The sequence below is a fragment of the Erpetoichthys calabaricus genome, chromosome 18 (genome assembly GCF_900747795.2).
Source record: "Erpetoichthys calabaricus chromosome 18, fErpCal1.3, whole genome shotgun sequence".
Lineage (NCBI taxonomy): Eukaryota > Metazoa > Chordata > Cladistia > Polypteriformes > Polypteridae > Erpetoichthys > Erpetoichthys calabaricus.
Window position 1 is genome coordinate 57,840,864 of NC_041411.2, and position 22,734 is coordinate 57,863,597.

General features: G+C 37.6%; 1 protein-coding gene across 1 annotated transcript; it reads left to right on the plus strand.

Moving 5' to 3' along the window:
- The first annotated feature begins 1,301 nt into the window (after positions 1 to 1,301).
- Positions 1,302 to 19,461, plus strand: zgc:77375 (uncharacterized protein LOC402927 homolog). The gene is made up of 8 exons (XM_028824378.2): positions 1,302 to 1,698; positions 3,232 to 3,435; positions 10,565 to 10,677; positions 12,395 to 12,488; positions 12,771 to 12,804; positions 13,258 to 13,432; positions 16,302 to 16,490; positions 17,827 to 19,461. The coding sequence occupies exons 1-8, from the start codon at positions 1,588 to 1,590 to the stop codon at positions 18,224 to 18,226; spliced, it is 1,320 nt and encodes a 439-aa protein (XP_028680211.1). The 5' UTR covers positions 1,302 to 1,587; the 3' UTR covers positions 18,227 to 19,461.
- Positions 19,462 to 22,734: the final 3,273 nt, after the last annotated feature.

Here is a 22,734-nt window from a genome sequence, read left to right on the forward strand (position 1 = left end):
AGTCTCCTTGCTAATGCATAGAGAGAAATATCACCCTCCAGACAATGAATGGTGTCAGTTTTTTCAGCGAGTCATCAACTATGGACAACTTTTTAGCATGCCAGGAGTGGATTTAAAGAGTTTAATCATAAAGTCATTGGTGGTGGTAAACTATAGAAGATGGCATTTGTGAATTTTTAATCTTAATTTAAATGTTAGCACATTTGAGAAATGCTTATACTTTTGAATTAAATCACTCTCTAGCAATGCATTCAAAGTCTACAGTTTCAATCCTGTTGCTGAGCTGACTGTAATTTTAATTTGCTGCAATTATGTCTCTGATGCTAAAACAGTTTGAGGAATATTATTGTTATTGAATGATTATCAGTGTTATTGCCTAACTTTTTGCCCCTCGGCAACCCCCTGGTTATAATGGGTCTGTATACAATGCAAACATAATGCATTGTATATATAATGATTATGTCGTTTTGTAGAATTACATTATTTTAGGAATCAATTGAAGTTGTCATCACAACGTCTGTTACGTCTCTCAAGTTCATGACACACTAGGTCAGTTAAAAAGGGCAGGTGAAATAGCTAAGGTAGGCATGCAGGAGGAGTGATGCAGCAGTGTTTTATTTCGCATTGTTTCATATGTACAGTATTTCTATTGTTTGTAATGCCTAATGTGCTTAATGTTTTAAGCCATTTTTTTTCAGTTTCGCATTTTTCCAAAAGATGTATTTTCTGATGCGCTGAGAAATGCATTATTGTGAGGCCTGTGTAGAAATACGTATAGTATGTTAATTAAATGTATCGCTTCCTCCACGGCAAGGATATCGGGGTGGTTGTTTATGAGCAGGCAGGAATGTACCTTGTCTAAAGCTACATTATCTGACGCGTCGGCCCAATATAGCAGCTTTTCCAATCGTTGTGTACTTAGTTTGTCACATTTGGGACACAACAAATAAGAAAACGCAGCAATTAGTGTCAATGAAGCTCCATTTACGCGTTTTAATTTTAGTTTGTATTTCATTATTGCTTCACTGGATAAATTGTAGGTAAAATCGGGGGGGGGGGTTATGTTAACGTTGAAATAGTTTATAAAAGCAAGGCAACTGATGAAAATAAAAAAATAAATGCCTTATCCTGTGTCCACATTTCAGTATAATGCAGGTAAGTATTTTACACATATATAATGAATGCAGCACAGTGTGTATCAGCCATTGTTATTGTCACACCAAGTACCGCTGTCTATCACTGAAATGTGTTCATGCCTTACGCACATGTTTATATCCTTGGAGCCTACTGCGGTGTCCACATTATTCCCATCTCTCAATTCTGTGCTGTGGCGTGCACTCCTGCTTATCAATCCGTAGCGTATGTGGGTCTGGTTACGCCACTCCGCCCCATTTCAGTCATCACGTCACCAACCTCTTCCCCCTCCCACCTCTTTCACACACTTATGTACAAAGGCGGTGAGGGAGGTTGGCCTACTGGTGACTGAACGTCTTCTAGGTGCTTCTTCGGCTCTATGCATCGAGTTGCTCACCAGTCAAACCGCAACTTTCTCCTGGTCTTTGTCAGTAGTAGCGGCAGACTTCCAACATGAAGGGCTTCAGGCCTTTATGGAGGGCGGTGAACACGCTGTGTAGTCGAATAGCAAGAGAACCTGGGCACCGACGCTGCGCACAGTGTGGGGCGGCTACAGAGAGTGCAGTAAGTCTCGCTGAGCGGTCGACGAACATGCCTGAGTTGCGCATGCGTGTCGCCGTGCAGCTGCGGTTGGGGGAGGGGCGGGACACCAGGGTAACTAATGCAAGCGGTTCATTGACAGCTTTGTAAAACGTTACTGATGTCGGAGGTCCCAAGTTGTTTGAGAAGCGATTAGCAGTCGCATTTCGTAAGTGCGTGTCGTGCAACAGGTGAAGGTTTAGCTCAAGGACATACTGAAGAATTCCATGTTGTAAAAAGTAGATCCATCATTCGATCTATAGCTAATGTATATGTTCAAGGGAATCAATGAGTGACTTTCGAATTTAATATGTCCGACAAAAAGTTAGACCGATCGCTTAACATCTGGATTCGAAGTACAGTTTAGAGAAATTTAAGTGTATCGATGTGCAAACCCAATTAAAAGTTTTGTAAATGTATCCACTGTGTATGAAGAATTATGATGTGTGTTTTTAGTCCCTGTGGTGTCTGTCTAATGCAAATATTATGTCTGTGTAATGTATACGTAATACTTATACGTCGCCGGCATTTCCAGCCTCATATCCATCCATTTTTCAAAACCGTTTATCCTGAGCAAGGTCGCATTGAAGATGGAGAAAGTCCAGAAGTGTAATATGGACCTAAACGGTTAAATTCAGTTTGGTACGTTCCCCAAATGAAGATCATTGTTGGATAGTCATTTCCGTTAGCACTGGTCGCAGCGTCAAAGCGAAGTAACGCTAGAGTTTGAATTAAAAAAAAAAAAAAGCTGCATTGAGGCAGACGTGCACTAGCGATGCTGTAAACATGTTACATAATTGAAGCCTCAATGACAGCCTGTAGCTTATGTGTATTAGATTGTAGGTGCAGAAAAGTCGCATTTCAATGAATTTAAATTTTACAAAAAGTTATTATTTTATTTGCCCTGGAAAAAGCCCAATAGATTAGGAGCACATTCGAGAAGAAAAAAATACACTTGGCGATTTATTTTTGGTTTTATTTTTAAGTAAATGTTTAACATTGTGTCGTTAACCCATTTTTTAAAATTTTTTTACAAAAATGGCTTTCTGAGAGGTGGAGCCTATTCTGCCAGTATTGTGCACATGCACACAAGACCAATTTAGAGTCATCGGTCAAATAAAGCAAAATTGTAAATGATCACATGAAAGGATGGCTTAAAAAGCAAGTTTTTGTTTGCAAAATCCGCAGAGGCTGTTGCTTAAGCCATATGAAGTTGTCCACCCTGTATATCTAGTAAGCATTATCATAGAGTGAACATGAGTCCTGATTTTAGTCACTGAGCTGTAAATATTGTACAAGTGTGGTAATTCATACCATGTCTGTAGTGTTGAGACTTTGTTCTTCTGTAATGTCAATTATGGAATAATGCTGCTAATTCTAAAATACATTTTAAAAATAAGACTAATTAATGGGACAACTCTAAAAATGGACATTTTCTCTTTTTTTCATTAACACCAGTGCACTCCTCTCTCCTAAATTGTGGTCTGTTCTTTTTTTTTTAAATTTTTTTACTCCCAGTTGCAGCCCAGCTTTGGCCTACTCTTTGATATAGATGGTGTACTAGTCAGAGGAAAAACTCCTCTCCCATCAGCGAAGAAGGCCTTTCAAAAGTTAGTGGACACACGGGGCCAGTTCCTTGTTCCAGTGGTGTTTGTAACCAATGCGGGAAACTCCCTTCGTCAGACAAAGGCAGATCAGTTGTCTGAAATCCTGGGAATGAAGGTGAGTCGTATGATCTTCATGATAAGGTTCTTATGCTTTTAGCAGTTGACTAAAATGGTATGTACAGTGTCCATTACTTGCTGCTCAACAGCATTAAGATTGCACAGAACTTTGTGATCATTTTTACTTTAGATAGATAGATAGATACTTTATTAATCCCAATGGGAAATTCATATATATATATATATAATATATATATTATATATATATATATATATATACCATCCATCCATCCATTTTCCAACCCGCTGAATCCGAACACAGGGTCACGGGGGTCTGCTGGAGCCAATCCCAGCCAACACAGGGCACAAGGCAGGAAACAATCCTGGGCAGGGTGCCAACCCACCGCAGGACACACACAAACACACCCACACACCAAGCACACACTAGGGCCAATTTAGAATTGCCAATCCACCTAACCTGCATGTCTTTGGACTGTGGGAGGAAACCGGAGCGCCCGGAGGAAACCCACGCAGACACGGGGAGAACATGCAAACTCCACACAGGGAGGACCCGGGAATCGAACCCAGGTCCCCAGATCTCCCAACTGTGAGACAGCAGCGCTACCCACTGTGCCACCGTGCCGCCTATATATATATATATATATATATACATGTATATATATTCACTTTATACAGAATTAGCACAAAAAATATTAATTGCAGCTGTTTCGTTTGTTCATTTAGCTATGATGAATATCCAGGAGTTGCCATGAATCATTTAAAATGTATACATCTTGCAAATAATAATGCTGTGTTTGTATAAGTTTTTTTTGAACAGGATTTTACCTTGATGAAATTGTAGAAAATGTTGAAAGTATTGACTATATATTTTACCCTAAAAATGTAAAAATGGGTATTAAATCTAAATATTGTGCAAATATTTAGATTACCAAATGTATAAAAAATAAAGTATCCAAACATCATTATACTCCTCCCCTTGTTACTAAAGGCTTGTAAATCTATAACCAACTATATATTGAATACATTAAATTTAGTTATGTCTAGATATAATTTGCCTGATAAGTGATAAAATGCAATGATCTTAGCACAAGCCTTGGTGTGTTAACAGAAATGATGGTAAAGGGGCACTTAAAGTTTGAGTTCGTTATACCTATTGTAGAGTGTAATATTTTTTAACCCTTCAAACTGTTTGTGTCATTCCTGCCTGGACAGTCTTTTGTGCAGAGTTTGTTTTTTTTCTTGTGTTCACAGAAGTTGTTGTTTTTTTTTTTTTTTTAAACCTGGACATTGATTTAGATAGATACTTTATTAATCTCAAGGGGAAATTCACAATTTCTTTTGATAGTTTAAAGTAGAGATGACACAAAAAGATACTTCAGTACTAATTAAGTACCAGAGTTGCAAAAACACACCAAAAAAAAACACATTTTTTTTACAGTATCAGTAGTACCAAGAACGTCACTACTGCATTCATGTATTACTGCAAGTAGAATTTCTTTGGAGGGTGCAATAATACATGAGAAAAAAGTGAGTACAAAAAAATTCATATAAAAATGGACCACAACCATATTGCTACAGCTCTGCATCAACACATGTCGAAAAGAGAATTGTCAGAAGTCCTGTCTGGAAATGTTTTGTTTTCGTGCTGGAGAATTTTAGTGTATGAGTCCAGGAATTGTACTTGATATTTATTAAAAAAAAAACACACACACACACATACACAGGGTTGTGTTATTGCCACTTTTACTTCATTATGGAATTAGTTCAGGAACAGATTTGTGTGTGCTTTGAAAGCAAAATAGCATTACCGGTCAAAGTAGGTTGTAATCATTTAACTTGTATTGTCACACACTTTTAAGAGGAGATGAAAAGATAATGAGATTAATTGCTTTTAATAGTGTCCTACACAGTTTTGATAAATGAACAGAGGTTTTTACATTTATTCTCTGATTGTAGTGAGCACATCTATAAATGTCTATCCGTCCAAGCATCCAGTTCACCTCACACAAATAAAACATTGATGCAAGACTCAAACAAAGTGCCTCTTTTCCTTGTTTACACAGCTGATGGCACAAGTTGTTCCATTTGTTAATACCAAAATAAAATTTATTTAGTGTTTCAATGAGTCGAAGGACAAGGCACATCTTTCTAGTGATTAACAGAATTAGAGTGTTTCAGAGAAGTGTAATTGCCGAAACATGAAGTTAGTAGAACAAATTAAACAGCATACTTTATTGTTTAATATGAATCTAGAAACACTGAATTTATGTTGTTTGTTTGGCTTTTGAAGGTAAACTACCATTCATTAGTATAACTCGTGAGTGAAAGCACATCATGTATTTGAATGTTACATTGAAGAATGTAATGCTGCCTCACAGTTATAAACTTTTTGAGTACTGGTAAAGACAGCCCAAGTAATTTTCAAATTCTGTATTTTTACAAAGGCATAAGTGATAAAAAGTGCAACCACTCATAAAAAGGATTAAATAAAGGGCTAATTAAAACTGACAAATTTGAACTCACACAAGAATCATTAATGTTGGGACAAATTTATTTAAAAAAAAAAAAAAAAAAAAAAATAGGGACAAACTTGGAAAATTAAAGCGCCATGAATTTATGACATTTGGAATTTGAATTAATTTGATTCATCTGTTAAATATTTTTTCTAACTAGCTAATGTTGTCAAATATTAAATCTTTTAATAGTAAATGTTACAAGCTTAACAAGCTTTGCTTCACTGACAATCCAGACTTAAGGCTGTTTTAAAAACAACATGCTTTTATAGAGTTTGTTTAAATGAAAGTATTCTAAATTATCTTGGATAATATTATTATGTGACTTTTTTATATTTAGTATGGATTTTAAGCAGTATTTTTCAGTTAGTCAACAGAACATCAGAATAAATTTAGAATGTGCACATGTGAAGATAAATCAAGTAGTTCATGAGATAATCATTCTGTATTAACCCTATACTAAAATCCTCTGAAGATTATAAGTTCCCCATTTGCTACACTTGGAAAATCATCACATCAGCCACACATTAAAGTTGAACAATACTTGATTACTTAAATGACAGTTGGGTAAGTACTTGATGGGTATTCCGGTATTTTAAAACTGTTGCTACTGCTAATATATAGTATTATAGAAATTGCACAATATTGCTAACTTAAATTGTAGCACTTTAGTAAAAAGCCAATGAATGGGATTCTGTTTTTGCTGTTGTATTGGAAGATGTCATGTATTGTAAAATTTAACTGGTAGTGGTATCAGATACAAAAAATTCAGTGGTATTCAGTATATCTTTAGTTCAAAGACATTCTCTTATGTGGAATAGTAATTCTAAATGGGTCTGGCATGACAACGAAATTTTCAGAGGTTCCAAGGCCAGAAAATTGACAAAGCCAATTTTTGGTATTCTACCAAAGATAAATGTACACAAGTCATTCCATATTGTTTTTTAGGTTTCATCTTGGAGGATTCAATGCAGTGGGTCTCATGGATAGTTGGGGTATCTGCTTTCATATGAACATCACAGGTGATTGCACAGTACTTTGATCAGGTGGTGGTGATGGCACAAGTTACTTCCACAGCAAAAATGGAAAATAAAATGGAGAAAATCATATATTAATAGACATTGCAAATCCGTGAAGAATATCTAAAGTCTATGCATGTATAGTCTGGTTTTTTTTTTTTTTTGATCCATGGTGATATCCCATCATATCTCTATTAGTAAAGTAGTCCAGATATTTGTTGCATTAAAAAAAAAAGAAAGCCAGAGTACCCAGAGAAAACTCTTGTATGCACAGAATAATATGTAAATTTAAATTATAAACCCAGGGCTGCAAAACTGTAAGACAGAAGTGCTAAAAACCTGTGCAACGTATCTGCCTACTATACTGTAAGGGATTACTGAAAATGAAAGGTGATTATTTCATCAGCAGGACCAGTATCTGCACCTTTGAACAAAGAGGAACAGGAGGAGCACTGCCAGAACCCCAGAAAATGACCCCAACTGGCTACTGGGTGTGCAGGTTTCTGACCAAACTTTCAAGAAAAGACTCCATGAGGGCCCAAAGTCCTCTAGTGGGACCTGTGCTCATAGCCTATCCACTCACTGATTTCCTGATCCATGTCTGGCAGGAGACCCCTCATAACACCTTCCACTGTCCCATCAGGAGCATGCCCAGGCATTGTCGGGAGTGCATACAGGCACGTGGGGGCCATACACACTACTGAGTCACAGTTTGAGCTGCCATGATGAAACCATGATGAAATTAATGCAAGTTGGATCAGTCTGTGATTTCAATTTTTGTCTTTGATTTTCAGTGTAATGTTGAATCCAGACCTCAGTGGGTCGGTTATTTTGGTTTTCATTCCCTGTTGTTGCATCATTTTGTTCTCATTAAATCATACAGCATTACTTGGTAAAGTTTTTCTACTTGATTATTTCATGCGATTTAAGTGTCCCCATTATTTTTTTCAGCGGTGTACCATTGTGTACCATTTAAAAGACCATTTGGCCTTTTAATTTTTTTTAACATTGATGCTTCACATTGCCTGACACTAAGTCTGCATATAGAAAGTTTGTTTTTAATTTCTATTACTCTTTTAATACTTGAAATAATCCTAGCCAATGTATTACAGTAATCCCTCCTCGATCGCGGGGGTTGCATTCCAGAACCCCCCGCGAAAGGTGAAAATCCACGAAGTAGAAACCATATGTTTATATGGTTACTAGACAAAGAGCCCGTTTCGACAACGTAAGATGAAACGGGCACGAGTGGAATAGTATAATATATAATAAGTATAAGCACCACAAACCTGATATAGGTGTATTGAATGAATGCGTAATTAGGCCTTGAGCTGTAGTCGAAATCGCCTTTCAGGCCTCTAGAGCTTTAATCAAAGTCGCCTTTCTCTTTGAATTTTCGTGGCCGTAGTCGCCTTTCTCTTTGAATTTTCACGGCCGTAAATCCGCCGCCTGCCATGATGTCGGTCTCGTAAGTTTTTTTTTCGGGCAGCTGCGCAGAAGGCGACTGCGCATTCGGCTTCGGACATACGCAGAAGGCAACTGCGCATTCGGCTTCAGACGGATGTGAGTGAGGGAGTGAGGAGACTGGCGAATTATGTATTAAGATTTTTATATTGTCATGCTTGGGTCACAGATTTGCACAGAAACACAGGAGGTTGTAGAGAGACAGGAACTTTATTCAAACACTGCAAATAAACATTTGTCTCTTTTTCAAAAGTTTAAACTGTGCTCCATGACAAGAGAGAGATGACAGTTCCATCTCACAATTAAAAGAATGCAAACATATCTTCCTCTTCAAAGGAGTGCGCGTCAGGAGCAGAGAATGTCAGAGAGAGAGAAAAGCAAACAAAAATCAATAGGGCTGTTTGGCTTTTAAATATGCAAAGCACCGCCAGACAAAGCAGCTGCAAGGATGTACAATGTAAAGGTAGTCTTTCAGCATTTTTTAGAGGAGCGTCCGTATCCTCTAGGCCAGTGTGCGAATAGCCCTTCTGCTCACACCCCCTCTGTCAGGAGCAGAGAATGTCAGAGAGAGACAGAGAAAAACAAATAATCAAAAATCAATACGTGCCCTTCGAGCTTTTAAGTATGCGAAGCACCGTGTGGGAAACATGTCGCTTGACAAAGCAGCTGCACAGATGGGAGCAACGTGAAGGTAATCTTTCAGCATTTTTAGAATAGTGTCCGTATTGTCTAGGGTGCGAACAGCCCCCCTGCTCACACCCTCTCCATCAGGAGCAGAGAATGTCAGAGCAAGAGAGAGAGAAAAGCAAACAATCAAAAATCAATATGTGCTGTTTGATCTTTTAAGTATGCGAAGCACAGTGTGGAAAGCATATCGCTTGATAAAGCAGCCATATGTAAGCCCAGCAAGGAAGAGAGCAATGTGAAGGTAATCTTTCAGCGTTTTTTGAGGAGCGGCCGTATCCTCTAGGGGTGCGAACAACCCCTGCGCTCACAATATAGTTGAGGAGTTTTATTTAATACGTAATACGCGCTCTGGTTGGGTAGCTTCTCAGCCATCTGCCAATAGCGTCCCTTGTATGAAATCAACTGGGCAAACCAACTGAGGAAGCATGTACCAGAAATTAAAAGATCCATTGTCCGCAGAAATCCACGAACCATTAAAAAATCCGTGATATATATTTAAATATGCTTACATATAAAATCCGTGATAGAGTGAAGCCGCGAAGGTTGAAGTGTGATATAGCGAGGGATTATTGTACACAGAAATGTTTATAAATCATAGTCAGCATAGCATTTGATAATATTCTTTCAGGCTAATCTGGAAAAAGCAGCTACTGTGGTGGTTGTTGCATTTCCATAAGTGTCAGAGGTCTCTTTAAGAAGTGTTGGCCTTTCTATGTTTGTGTTTTAGTGAGTTGATCTTTGTCTTCAGTTTGGCTTAGACAATGCTAAGTGCTGTAGACAGCAGACATTGTAAGACTTGTCTTCTGACAATTTTCCATGGATTTGGTTTGGAAATTATTTATAAGGGCTTTTCAGTGAATTAATGCTTGGTTTACAAACAATTTGATTGTTTCTTCCACAAGTTTTGCAGTCTTTGACAATTTAGTTAAGTGGCTCTGACTAAGAATCAATTGGCTCCCACTTACACTTACTTTGTTAATTTGTTGCAATATCATTGGAATTGGCAGTTTTCTGCCAGTAGAAAATATCTGTGATTGCAAAAATGGCTAGGTCAATTAGGAAAGAGTTATTCAGCTGTCTGAACTGTTCAGTTGGTATTAGGAAGTCTTGAGAGAAGATATGCAAGTGCTACATTTATTTGGTGACGAGTTCTTTAAAAAATCTTGTTTTGTTAACAAGTCCCATGTCAAAGTATTTGTCGTAGTTGGTAATGGAGTTCAATTAGCAAATAATGTCCTCTGTTTGTTTTAATTACATTTTTATAATGGATGATTAGAATGATGAACTCATTAATTTTCCCTGCCTGGCTTTACCCAATGCACTACTTATTTTAGCCAGTAAATGGGTAAATATTTTCTTTCTACATGTGTCAAATAGATACAGTACCTCTCAGCTGTACTGGTCACACTCTTCACTTTTTAGTATTTAATCTTTAAAGTTCTCTGTATATTTTTGTGTGTGTTTTTTTTTTTCCCTCCCTTAGATATCGCAGAATCAAGTGGTGATGTCACACAGCCCTTTACGAATGTTTAGAAAATACCACAACAAAAGTGTTCTTGTCTCTGGACAAGGACCAGTTCTTGATATTGCAAAGAAGTATCCTTTACAAGATGTGTTTTCTTTCCAATCAATTGGTTTCCTGAAAACTTTCAAAAATATAACGTGAAAACAGGTTTCGCTCCCTCTGCCCAAAGAAATCTCACTGCGGAGCATTGTTCAACAATGGTGCAGTCCAGCAGCAGTGCATCCATGTTTATTTGACTTTGCCATTAGTTTTAGTTAAAGCCAGAGTGCTGCGCTGTGCGTATTCAAACCACTCAGAAGTCATTGCAAATTTGTTGTATCGTGTCCGCTTCTTTCCATTGCAGGTACCGCTTAATTTTCAAATTGCCTTTATTTTTTGATTTACCCTCTTATTAAGCTGTAGAATATTAAAATGTTTTAAATACTATATAGCCCCCTTTCCAGCAGGTGAGTACATCTTAACACCAATGAAGCTGCTAAACTATCCAAACTTCACACCTATAGCACCATGAAACATAATTAAAGGTGCTATGCATCCTTTTCATTTAGCTGCCTGCTGTTGTGTGTGAACATGATGTGATTTTTGGGAAGGCAATGTTTTAGTTTTTGTTTAAATGTAATCTGTGCTTTAACTCTACATTTTGGAATTGATCAGATGTGGCTATACTGTGCAGTTGTGTTCATATAGTCCAAGCAGCTTTGCCTAGAGGTGTTTCTGCTGTGCAGAACAGGATAAAAAGGTCATTATGAGATTTAATTTTAATTGTGTGGCCTGAAAGGAAAGGGTAATTTCTGCTTTGCTTGTTTGTTTTGCGTTCAGGCTGTGCTCTGTATTTCCTACCTGAATGGTTAGATCACTTACTTTATTTTCTCTTCTCTTTTTTTTCCCTGCTTATGTGCTAATTTGTTATGCTTAAATGTATTTTTTTTGCTGTCCTGTTCTACGGTTATTAAAAAGTCAATAGCAGATGTGAGAGTTTTTATTGATAGATCTTTTATATGGCTGCCACACAAGTATCAGTTTTCAGGTTGTTCATGCTCTTTTCAGGCTGAGTGTACTTAAAACCCACACTGCTGAGAGCAGATGTCTTACTTTGAAAACTTTGGTAATTTTTTTTTTTTTGGAATAGATATTGAAGCTATTTATGGCTGAAGTCCTGCTACAGATATGACCATGTGTTTGGATGATGAACATTCTAGATGCATATTCTAACCAGGGTGGAGTGGTGGCTCTGAGGTTAAGGATCTGTGCTGGTATCCCGAAGGTTGCCGGTTCAAATCCCCGTCACTGCCAAAACAGGTCCTACTCTGCTGGGCCCTTGAGCAAGGCCTTTAACCTTCAGTTGCTCCAGGGACGCTGAACAATGGCTGACCCTATGCTCTGACCCCAAGGGGTATGCAAAAATTAACAAATTCCTAATACAAGAAATTGTATAAGGCGAAATAAAGAACAAAAAAAAAATATATATATATACTACAGCAAATTAATGCTAAGCTCACAGAACTTCAGAGTCACGTTAAAGTTAACAGTAAAAAGTTAAATTTGCACTAAGAATGTCTGCAGCTTTCCTTAGTAGTAAATTAACTTACTTTGACTTTTAAAATGTCACAAATTAATTCCTCTGACTTCAGTGCACTGGCATAAAGGGAAAAAAAGCTAGTTGAGTTAATAGCAGGTGCTGTTTGGTGATTTTTTTTTCTTTCCTTTAGCTCAATGTGTGTTTATCTGGCAGCTTGATAGACACTATCTTATGTCATACCTACTTGTCCTTGACTTGGCTGTCTGCAGTTTGGGTTTTACCAAGGTTATCACAATAGACATGTTGCGGGAGGCCTTTCCTTTGCTTGACATGGTTGACCACAACAGAAGACCAAAGTTTTTGGTAAGTGCCAAATTTGGACCAGTGATGTTCATTGGAATATTCCAATACCAGTGATATTAAAATTTGGACCAGTTCAACCATTGGATAGTTAAAGCAGAAACAACAGTAATTCTGAAATCAGCTTCAACACATGGAAGTAAAGTTTGGTATCAAGTCAAAAAAAAAAATCACGCTTAGTCAAAATAACTTTGTGTATCGCAATTACTAATACTGCATATTAACCTTTGTGATGATTTTTTAAAATTTTTATTTATTTATTTATTTATTTATTTTGCACTTTAGCGGCCATCTCCAGTGAATCCTCCAAAAGTTGAAGGTGAGTACATTTATGTGTATTTTTTATTAGTTATTTTATTCTGAGCAAAACATTTCATTTTGTAGATTTGTTGTGTTAGTCAGAAGATACCCCCCAGCACCACAAATCCCAGGCTTTTCATTGATTTACCTGTTGACAAGGCTAAATTGTTAATTATTAATGCTGGATTGTTGATCTAGTATGAGATAACTGTTGAACTCTATCCACAGATACAGTGCAAAATGCCACAGGTATTGTGTTTGGAAGCTACACGTTTCCTGAAATGTGGCTGTTATTCCTTTCCTTTATTTGCTGTATTTCCTTTCAGCTGTTACCAATTCATTCCATATAGAACTGCGGTCATTTTCCCTTTTCTTTCCATCCCTCACCTGTCATTGTTATTCCTTCCTTTGCTTTCATTGATATTGTCTGGTGCCTTCTAGGGAATTGTGATGTTTTTTCTTCCCCTTTTAGTTGTTGTCCTGTTTGGGGAGCCAATACGATGGGAAACAAACCTGCAGCTAATTGTTGACACATTACTTACAAACGGGAACCTTGGAAGTGCTCTGTGCAATCCCACTTACCCACACATCCCTCTGCTGGCTTGTAACATGGACCTCATGTGGATGGCTGAAGCCCAGTCCCCACGGTATGTCAGCTTGAGGGATGATTTGTTTCTAATGTTTTGTGATTATAAAAAAAGTCATATTACTCCTTTTTCTTTTACTATTTTTTATTCATTGTTTCTGTTTTATGATAGAAGGTGTGCAATATATTAGCAACTAAGAAGGAATGAAAATGAACACTTACAACATACTTTGTTTGAAGGCTGCTTTAATCTCCTGGTTGCAGGTTCAAAAACCACTTTATCAGTGGCATTTGAATCTCTGCTGTTGTGCAAAATGTCTCACCTGTTAGTTTTAATTTCCATCAAAAGACTGACCAGTGCTGTAAAATTTACAGCATTACATAAGTACTAGGGTGTTGTACCGTGTTAGCCATTATGAATGTAGTGAGAAGTCAAGTAAAATGACACCTTTTATTGGCTAACTAAAAAGATTACAATATGCAAGCCTTCAAGGCAACTTGGGCCCCTTCATTACATCTTGCCTCGAAAGCTTGCATATTGTAATCTTTTTAGTTAGCCAATAAAAGGTGTCATTTTACTTGACTTCTCACTACAGCGTTACAGATTAGACGTTAGACGCCATCTTGGATGTAGGTGGGTAGATCAGTTCTAGTTTAATTAGGCAGTTACTAACATTTTTCATTATGACCATGCTGCAAAACCTTGATAAAGATATAATTTAGTGTAAGAGACTTTTATAAATTGGTGTTTGTCTTTTAAATATACAGAAGAAAAGACATTGATATAAAGTAACACAATCATTGCAATAAAAAGCATCAAAACAGTCCACATAAAAATGAGACGAGCCTGAAAAAAAGCATGCTGCAATGTGTACTTTTTTCTTTTTTGCTTCTGACAGGGTTTTCATACTTAGTAAGTGTTTGCAGCAAAAATATTCACAATTATCGAGTATGGATTATTTTCTCTTGTTGCACTGACATGCACCAGCCCACTGTCAGGGAAACTAAATATTTTAATGCAATATGTTTTCTTGCATTAAATGCAATATGTTTTTCTCGGGCTTCATAGAACATTATACTCGCTGCGTAGATCAGACTTAATTATTAAGCACATAAATATCTATCTTCTGCTGGATTTCTTCATCTCTTTTGTAGTTAGTATAATCTTCTTGCCATCTTTTATATTCATATACCTTTCTTTTCTACCCTGTTTCAGATATTTAAAGCAATAAGTAACATTTCTTAATATTGCAATTCAGTGAGCAATTTGCTAAGCGAGATCACGGGTTTAAAAAGGAAGGGGGGAGCAGTGATGTAACCATGACAAACATGATTAAGCAATTCAAATTAATAAAGGTACAGTTGGTTTATAATGCGTATAGTACTTGCAAGTTGACAGAAATCACAGAATTATATGTGATTTCTGTCAACTTGCAAGTACTATACGCATTATAAACCAACTGTGTATATGTATATATAATATATATATATATATATATATATATATATATATATATATATATATATATATAATATATAAATGTGACAGTTTAAGGGTCCCCGTGAACCCTCGGACCAGATATATTATATTTATTATAATAATAAGTGCACAAAGCACCCTCCTCTCCACAATACTCAATAAATCAATAATCACTACAATAAACAATACTCAATCCTCCACTCCCAGACGCTTTGCCACCCTTCCACCCAGCTCAGCTCAACGTCTGGGATTTCCCACAATCCTTTTATAGTCCTTGACCCGGAAGTGTTTCGCCTTCGCCTTTGTCCACGTGACATGGGACACTTCCGGGTCAGATAAAAATCCTTTTTCTTCACCCCGGAAGCACGTCATTCCTTGTGTCGCTGTGATTAAGATGCACTTCCGGGTTATGGTGCAAATAACAATCCCTGGGCCTCCCTGCAGCGACTCCTGGCGGGCCCCGTGGTATCCAGCAGGGCTGTGCATTAAAAGTCCACTGTCCATAATTCCCTGCTGGCATTTGGGGTAGCTCCATGCTGAAGGAGGGCTCCATCTGGTGGCCTGGGGGTATTGGCTGGGATAAATAACCGGCCATATCTCACAATATATATATATATAATATATAAATAATATACACACACACACACACACACATACCTCTGTAGTGGAGTACTGGTCATGTCCCGGTTCTTGCTGACCTCTTGGAATTGTCCGAAAAGAAAGCCAAAGAATCAACCTCACAGCACAGCATTAACCTTATGTAAATCAATTGGTTATTTGACATTTCTTTGCCTACCAATAAGCAAGTCACACATTGAACTATAAGCCAAAACAATTGACAAATGTGATATTAACAGCAATGTACATATTTACTCTAGCTATTATTTACGAGTTTCAACAAACTGACCAAATGTTTATACAGGTGGTAATTGAAAGGACAATTTCTTCTGATTTGAATGATTTGCAAATCTTTACTGATAAACATTGGACACACATCCATACTGCTTAAAGATCTCTCCTTCATCTGCTTCTGGGTGTCCTTGAAAAGACTATACTTTCTCTTGATATTCAGGAATTAGTTTGATTCTCAAATATTAAGTGTGAAGTATGTGAGATTAGTAGATATCTTAAACCAAATCCAAGACTGAAATGGTTTGATGAAAAGGTAGTGTACTGCTTGAAGTTGACAACTGGATCCAGGAACGAGAGCATTTGAAAATAGTTAATGAAATGGATAGGCATGTCTCAGAAATGCAGAATAAGGAATGTGAGAATTGGGGAAGTAGTAGCTCCTCCTTGAATTTGAATTGTTAGCTAATATTCAATTTTTGGAATTTGGACCAAATACTCTGTAATGTTGTTACTCCCCTCTTGATCTCTGCTTGTAATGAAGTATGTCCATGTTTTAAAATGTTGCACTTAAGTTTTCTAAAACCCTTTTTTATTACAGCTTTGGCCATGGAACATTTATGGTGTGCCTAGAGAATGTTTATAAAAAGATAACTGGCAAAGAGCTAAGGTATGAAGCTCTGATGGGCAAACCCAGCGAACTCACATACCACTATGCAGAATACCTCATCAGGGCACAGGCAGCTGAGAGAAAGTGGAGGAAACCAATCAGGACTCTGTATGCTATTGGGTATGTATGAGTCACAGAACCCCCTTAAAAATGTCTTGCAATGATGAGCAGCACCTGCACAGTTGATTTTCAGTTGCCTTCCATTTTCTTCATAATTCTGTTTAGAGAAAAACATATGTGAAGGTATTTCACTTTGTGTTTGTTTGTTTTGTCTCCTGATTCTTCTGGTGTTTGTTGCATTACAAGAAAAGTGGAATATTTACAGTAGAACCTCTGGGCACGAGCATTTCCGAACACATACAAATCGGGTTACGATCAAAAGGTTTGCCGAAATTTAGCATCTGTTCACGACCACACGCTCTGGTGGTGAACAAAAACACTGGCACCCAGTTTTCCTACATGCGTTCGTACACGCCAATGATTACCCATTCTCCGTTTCCCATTTTCTTTTGTTTGCGTATACAGGGCCTAACAAAGCAGCTGATGTTGCAAAAGGAGTTACAGTGTTAAAAAAGCAGAGGCCTCAAGTGCTGGTATGGTGGATAAACGGTTGCTAGTGTGGTTGAATGAGAAGCAACTTACAGGGGATAGCGTAAATGAGCCGATCATATGCAAGAAAGCCAGGAAGATTCATGGCAATTTGCTGAAAAAAAAAATCCTTCAAGTGGCGAAGGTGAGGAATTTAAAGCCAGTAGAGGATGGTTTGAAAAGTTTTGCAAGAGAAGTAGCATTTCATTTTTTTCCCCTGTGCTTAAAACTCCTGTTAAAAAAAAAAAAAAAAAAAAAAGCGTTTACAGCGAGCGGTTCATAAGGGTCTAGCACGAACTCTTACAATGTTAGTTTTCTCTGTTGTTCAAGGTTTTCTCAGTGTTATTCAATGTTTTTATATTTAGTTTACTATTACACTGTGCATTCTATGGTATAATTAACTATTTTTGTGCTTAAAAAATATATATTTACGTACAGTTTGTACGGTTTGGAATGGATTAAATGTATTTGCATACAGTCTTACGGGGAAATTACGTTTGGGTCACATCCAGAGTTTTAGAGCAAATTACGGTCGTGACCAGAGGTACCACTGTTTATGGTTGCTGTATAGTATGTCTCTATTTGTATTACAAAGTCTCGGCTTCTCAAGAAATGTTGTATACAGAGGTGATGCATGAGGCTTCTAAAGATCCTGAGGCTTTTTACTGCAACTCCAGGCTTCAGGGGGTAACTGCACTACTCAACATTTACCTTATGTTAAAGTGAAGGGAAACATGACATATGTACAGAAAGCAAAGTGAAAAACTGTGGGAAGACAGAACTTATTCAGACCTATAGCTGTATCAATTACATCCTACTTTTGCCTTTATTTATACATTTACTAATTTTACAATGGTGTTTTTTGCAGTGATAATGTCATGACAGATATTTATGGTGCTAACCTGTACAACCGTTACTTGGAAGAAAAGTCATCAAAGAAGAGTGCAAAGACACTGGCTAAGGTAGCAGCTGTGACCGGTTCGTCAGCAACTGCTGTTTCTCAGGAAGAAGACCTTGATAACATGTGGGAGAATGAGCTGGCACCTCCTTCCGCTGTGGCTTGTAAGTCTGTTCTGGTTTGCACTGGTGTCTATAACCCCCACACTGAGATTCCCACAGATGCCAATGAGTGTATTACAGAGACAGTGTTTCATGGTCACAGAGACTTCGGTTTTGAGCCAGCGCTTGTGGAGCCAGACCACATCGTGGAGGATGTTGATGCTGCTGTACAACTTATTTTTAAACAGGAAAACTATGCACCTCAATAACTTACATTTATTTATTATTTTATGTTTTACCTTAATCTTTTAACTGTTTTTTTATTCCTATTTTATCTTCCTATTTGACTTCTGTTTAGCAAATGTGTCATGACTGGCATGCATTTCCACAAGTCAAAATTGTCTTCCAACCTTTTGTGCAATAGGAACCCTTGTGCTACAGTGCACTACCCTCATGTTCTTAGCATAAGGAATATCCATCCTGGACTGTCAACTGAAATGCTATAAACAGTATTTAATGAAAAGCAGAAGTGCCACTGAAAAGGATAAAATTTAAAGTAACAGATATCCACAACTGGAGCTGCCTTTTTACTCTTCATGTTTCATTATCCGTCTGAAGGCATACTTTCAGTTACAAAGAGGAGATGACAACTTTATTAATACCCAGGAGCAGTGATGTGTTTTTTATATGCTACATGGCACTGAACTGTCTCTCTTGCATGATGGAGTATTATGACAATTCAATACCTGCCTCCGTCTGACATTGGTAGTAATGGACGAAAAGGAAAGTCACCACCCAAAAAAAAAACAAAGAAATGGTTGTCATTTTTATTAAGTGGATTGGAAATTACCAATGTCTTTCACATGCAGCAGATTTGTTGGTTCATAAAATAGAATGTTTTAAAACGGAAGGTTCATGTAGCAAGTTTACAATTAACTTCTCTCCCAAACCCTTGTAATCTCAGGGAGGCCTTTTCTCTGCTGTTTACTTTGGCAGGCATGCCATTGCAAATGCCCTCATTAGTATCCAAACAGTTAGGCCGCGATCTTCTGCCAAGGGGCATCCAGCATTGTTAACGCCTTTAGATAAATAGTACTTTATTTGTCCCAAGGGAAAATTTATCAAGTAAGGCAGTCAAAAAATTACATGTAATTATTTCCTTGTGCTTGGCCTCAAGACACAACTACTTTGAAAAAGACTTGAACCTGTTGGTTGTGGCGTTTCCCTGTACTGACTAAGTTGCATCCTCCGGCAGCCACAAATCTGCAATACATACAACTGAGAAACTTGAATTGAGCTGGCTTGGACCTGGTCCTTGGCTCGTAAACTATAGGAGTCACTGTTACTGTCCTTATGAGTTATTGTTGTCTTTCATGTAGACCTCATGAGAGTCATGTAGCTGTGTATTGTGTATGTAAAGACTCTGTCTCAGACTTTTATTTATCGAGGCTGCTACAACCCATTTCAATCCAGCTGTAATAAATACTGCCATACCTGCTTCAAATCTTCTACAGTTCATTTTTTGCCCTTGCTCCTGTATATGCTTTCTTATGAGTCATATTGCAGCAGAGTTACTTCAGTTATGTGCAGAAGTAGGTGTGAAGCCATAACAACACTTATGTGCATAATGCAGCATGGTTAGTCCAAGCTGCTGATGAAGACCTCACCATTATAAATGCTATAACCACAACCACAAGAAAACCTAATGTTTCCTCTTATGCAGAGATAGTTGCGGCAAAAAAATACGTGTATGTCAAGTTTATTCGTACAGCTTATAGGTTGTGTTTGCTTCTGCCTCAAGGATCTAGGACCCAGTAGTCTCTAGAACTGTTCTCCACTTCTCATCCCATGACCCCAAAAACGTGCATATTAGTTTAGTTGTTGGTTCTAAGCTGGCTAAATGTGATTATGGATGGTGTATGCCGATGTCCTACTGTGGGCTTATGCCATTCTCGTTCCCAGTGCTGCTGAAGTAAAATCCTGCCTCCTGTGAGTCAGAATTGGATTAACCAAGTTTGAAAATATACAGTGCATCTGGAAAGTATTCACAGCGCATCACTTTTTCCACATTTTGTTATGTTACAGCCTTATTCCAAAATGGATTAAATTCATTTTTTTCCTCAGAATTCTACACACAACACCCCATAATGACAATGTGAAAAAAGTTTACTTTAGGTTTTTGCAAATTTATTAAAAATAAAAAAAAACTGAGAAATCACATGTACATAAGTATTCATAGCCTTTGCTCAATACTTTGTTGATGCACCTTTGGCAGCAATTACAGCCTCAAGTCTTTTTGAATATGATGCCACAAGCTTGGCACCCCTATCCTTGGCCAGTTTCGCCCATTCCTCTTTGTAGCACCTCTCAAGCTCCATCAGGTTGGATGGGAAGCGTCGGTGCACAGCCATTTTAAGATCTCTCCAGAGATGTTCAATCGGATTCAAGTCTGGGCTCTGTCTGGGCCACTCAAGGACATTCACAGAGTTGTCCTGAAGCCATTCCTTTGATATATTGGCTGTATGCTTAGGGTCGTTGTCCTGCTGAAAGATGAACCATCACCCCAGTCTGAGGTCAAGAGCGCTCTGGAGCAGGTTTTCATCCAGGATGTCTCTGTACATTGCTGCAGTCATCTTTCCCTTTATCCTGACTAGTCTCCCAGTCCCTGCCGCTGAAAACCATCCCCACAGCATGATTCTGCCACCACCATGCTTCACTGTAGGGATGGTATTGGCCTGGTGATGAGCGGTGCCTGGTTTCCTCCAAACGTGACACCTTGCATTCACACCAAAGAGTTCAATCTTTGTCTCATCAGACCAGAGAATTTTCTTTCTCATGGTCTGAGAGTCCTTCAGGTGCCTTTTGGCAAACTCCAGGAGGGCTGCCATGTGCCTTTTACTAAGAAGTGGCTTCCGTCTGGCCACTCTACCATACAGGCCTGATTGGTGGATTGCTGCAGAGATTGTTGTCCTTCTGGAAGGTTCTCTCTCCACAGAGGACCTCTGACAGAGTGACCATTGGGTTCTTGGTCACCTCCCTGACTAAGGCCCTTCTCCCCTGATCGCTCAGTTTAGATGGCCGGCCAGCTCTAGGAAGAGTCCTGGTGGTTTCGAACTTCTTCCACGTATGGATGATGGAGGGCACTGTGCTCATTGGGACCTTCAAAGCAGCAGAAATTTTTCTGTAACCTTCCCCAGACATGTGCCTCGAGACAATCCTGTCTCGGAGGTCTACGGACAATTCCTTTGACTTCATGCTTGGTTTGTGCTCTGACATGAACTGTCAACAGTGGGACCTTATATAGACAGGTGTGTGCCTTTCCAAATCATGTCCAATCAACTGAATTTACCACAGGTGGACTCCAATTAAGCTGCAGAAACATCTCAAGGATGATCAGGGGAAACAGGATGCACCTGAGCTCAATTTTGAGCTTCATTGCAAAGGCTGTGAATACTTATGTACATGTGCTTTCTCAATTTTTTAAATTTTAATAAATTTGCAAAAATCTTAAGTAATCTTTTTTCACGTTGTCATTATGGGGTGTTGTGTGTAGAATTCTGAGGAAAAAATGAATTTAATCCATTTTGGAATGAGGCTGTAACATAACAAAATGTGGAAAAAATGATGCGCTGCGAATACTTTCCGGATGCACTGTAGATAGAACTCTTTCCCCAAAAAGAGCAATAAATTCACCAGAATTACAAATGCATTAAGTACATATGTAAATGCTCTTTACAGATAACAGTTCTAACTTTGTTCAGTAACTTACTATAATTTTTGTCAATATTCACTTTATGAACAGGAAAAACTAATCTCCAGATTCTTCCCCTTGCCACTACTGTACGCAATTTATTAAGGCACATTATGTGCAATCCTTTGTAACAAGTCTAAAAGTGGCAGCAATTTATGTCATTCTAACATTAGTGACAAACTGGACTTGAGTTGGATGTAGGAATTGGAAGTATGGCAAAAAAAAAAAAAAATCTAGTACTAAGTTAGAAAATATATATATATAAAATACTTTTTAAAAACCATGCTTATATTAATTTATAAAGTGTACTAAAAAGTAAAAAATAAGTCTCTCATACATCACTCGTAAAATAAAAACGTGGGCGCTTTTGCTAAGATTTTATTGATTGCTGAAAAGCACCCACGCTTTTATTTCACGAGGGATGTATGAGAGACTTATTTTTTACTTTTTAAATTAATATAAGTGTGGTTGTTAAAAAGTGTATGTGTGTATGTATGTGTGTGTGTGTATATATATATATATATATATATATATATATATATATATATATACATTATATTATTTCCAACTTTTTAGTCTTGGGTTTGTTTTAGTATAATTTTGTAATCAATATTTTTACATTTCCTTTAATATTTCTATCCGTTACTAGCGCCATCTATTGGTGAAATCTTTAACTATTCTTCATATGAAAATTTCATTTCTTAATTAACATGGATTAATTAATCAATTAGTGAAACCTTATTGATTCATGTATTGTCATCGGAAGTGAGTAAGTGTGCAAAATTTCAAGTCATTTGGACAATAGGAAGTGGGTTAAATATCGATTACAAGATTTGTACCAGACAACAAACGGGTGATGTTAAAAGAAGTGTGGTAATAATAATAAAAAGTAAGATGATTTTGGTAGATACCCATATAATAAGTGAGTGTGTGTGTGTTTTCATATAATACACACAAAGACAAAGTGGAGGGTTATAATTTTAATAATATTGTGGGAATCCTATTGCATATTTTGCATGTGTCCTG

Excerpts from the sequence above, each read along its gene's own strand:
- zgc:77375 (XM_028824378.2), top strand. The coding sequence starts at position 1,588 with ATGAAGGGCTTCAGGCCTTTATGGAGGGCGGTGAACACGCTGTGTAGT. Across the intron at positions 1,699-3,231 it reads GGGCGGCTACAGAGAGTGCA|TTGCAGCCCAGCTTTGGCCT; the intron begins GTAAGTCTCGCT and ends TTTTACTCCCAG. Across the intron at positions 10,678-12,394 it reads GTTCTTGATATTGCAAAGAA|TTTGGGTTTTACCAAGGTTA; the intron begins GTATCCTTTACA and ends GGCTGTCTGCAG.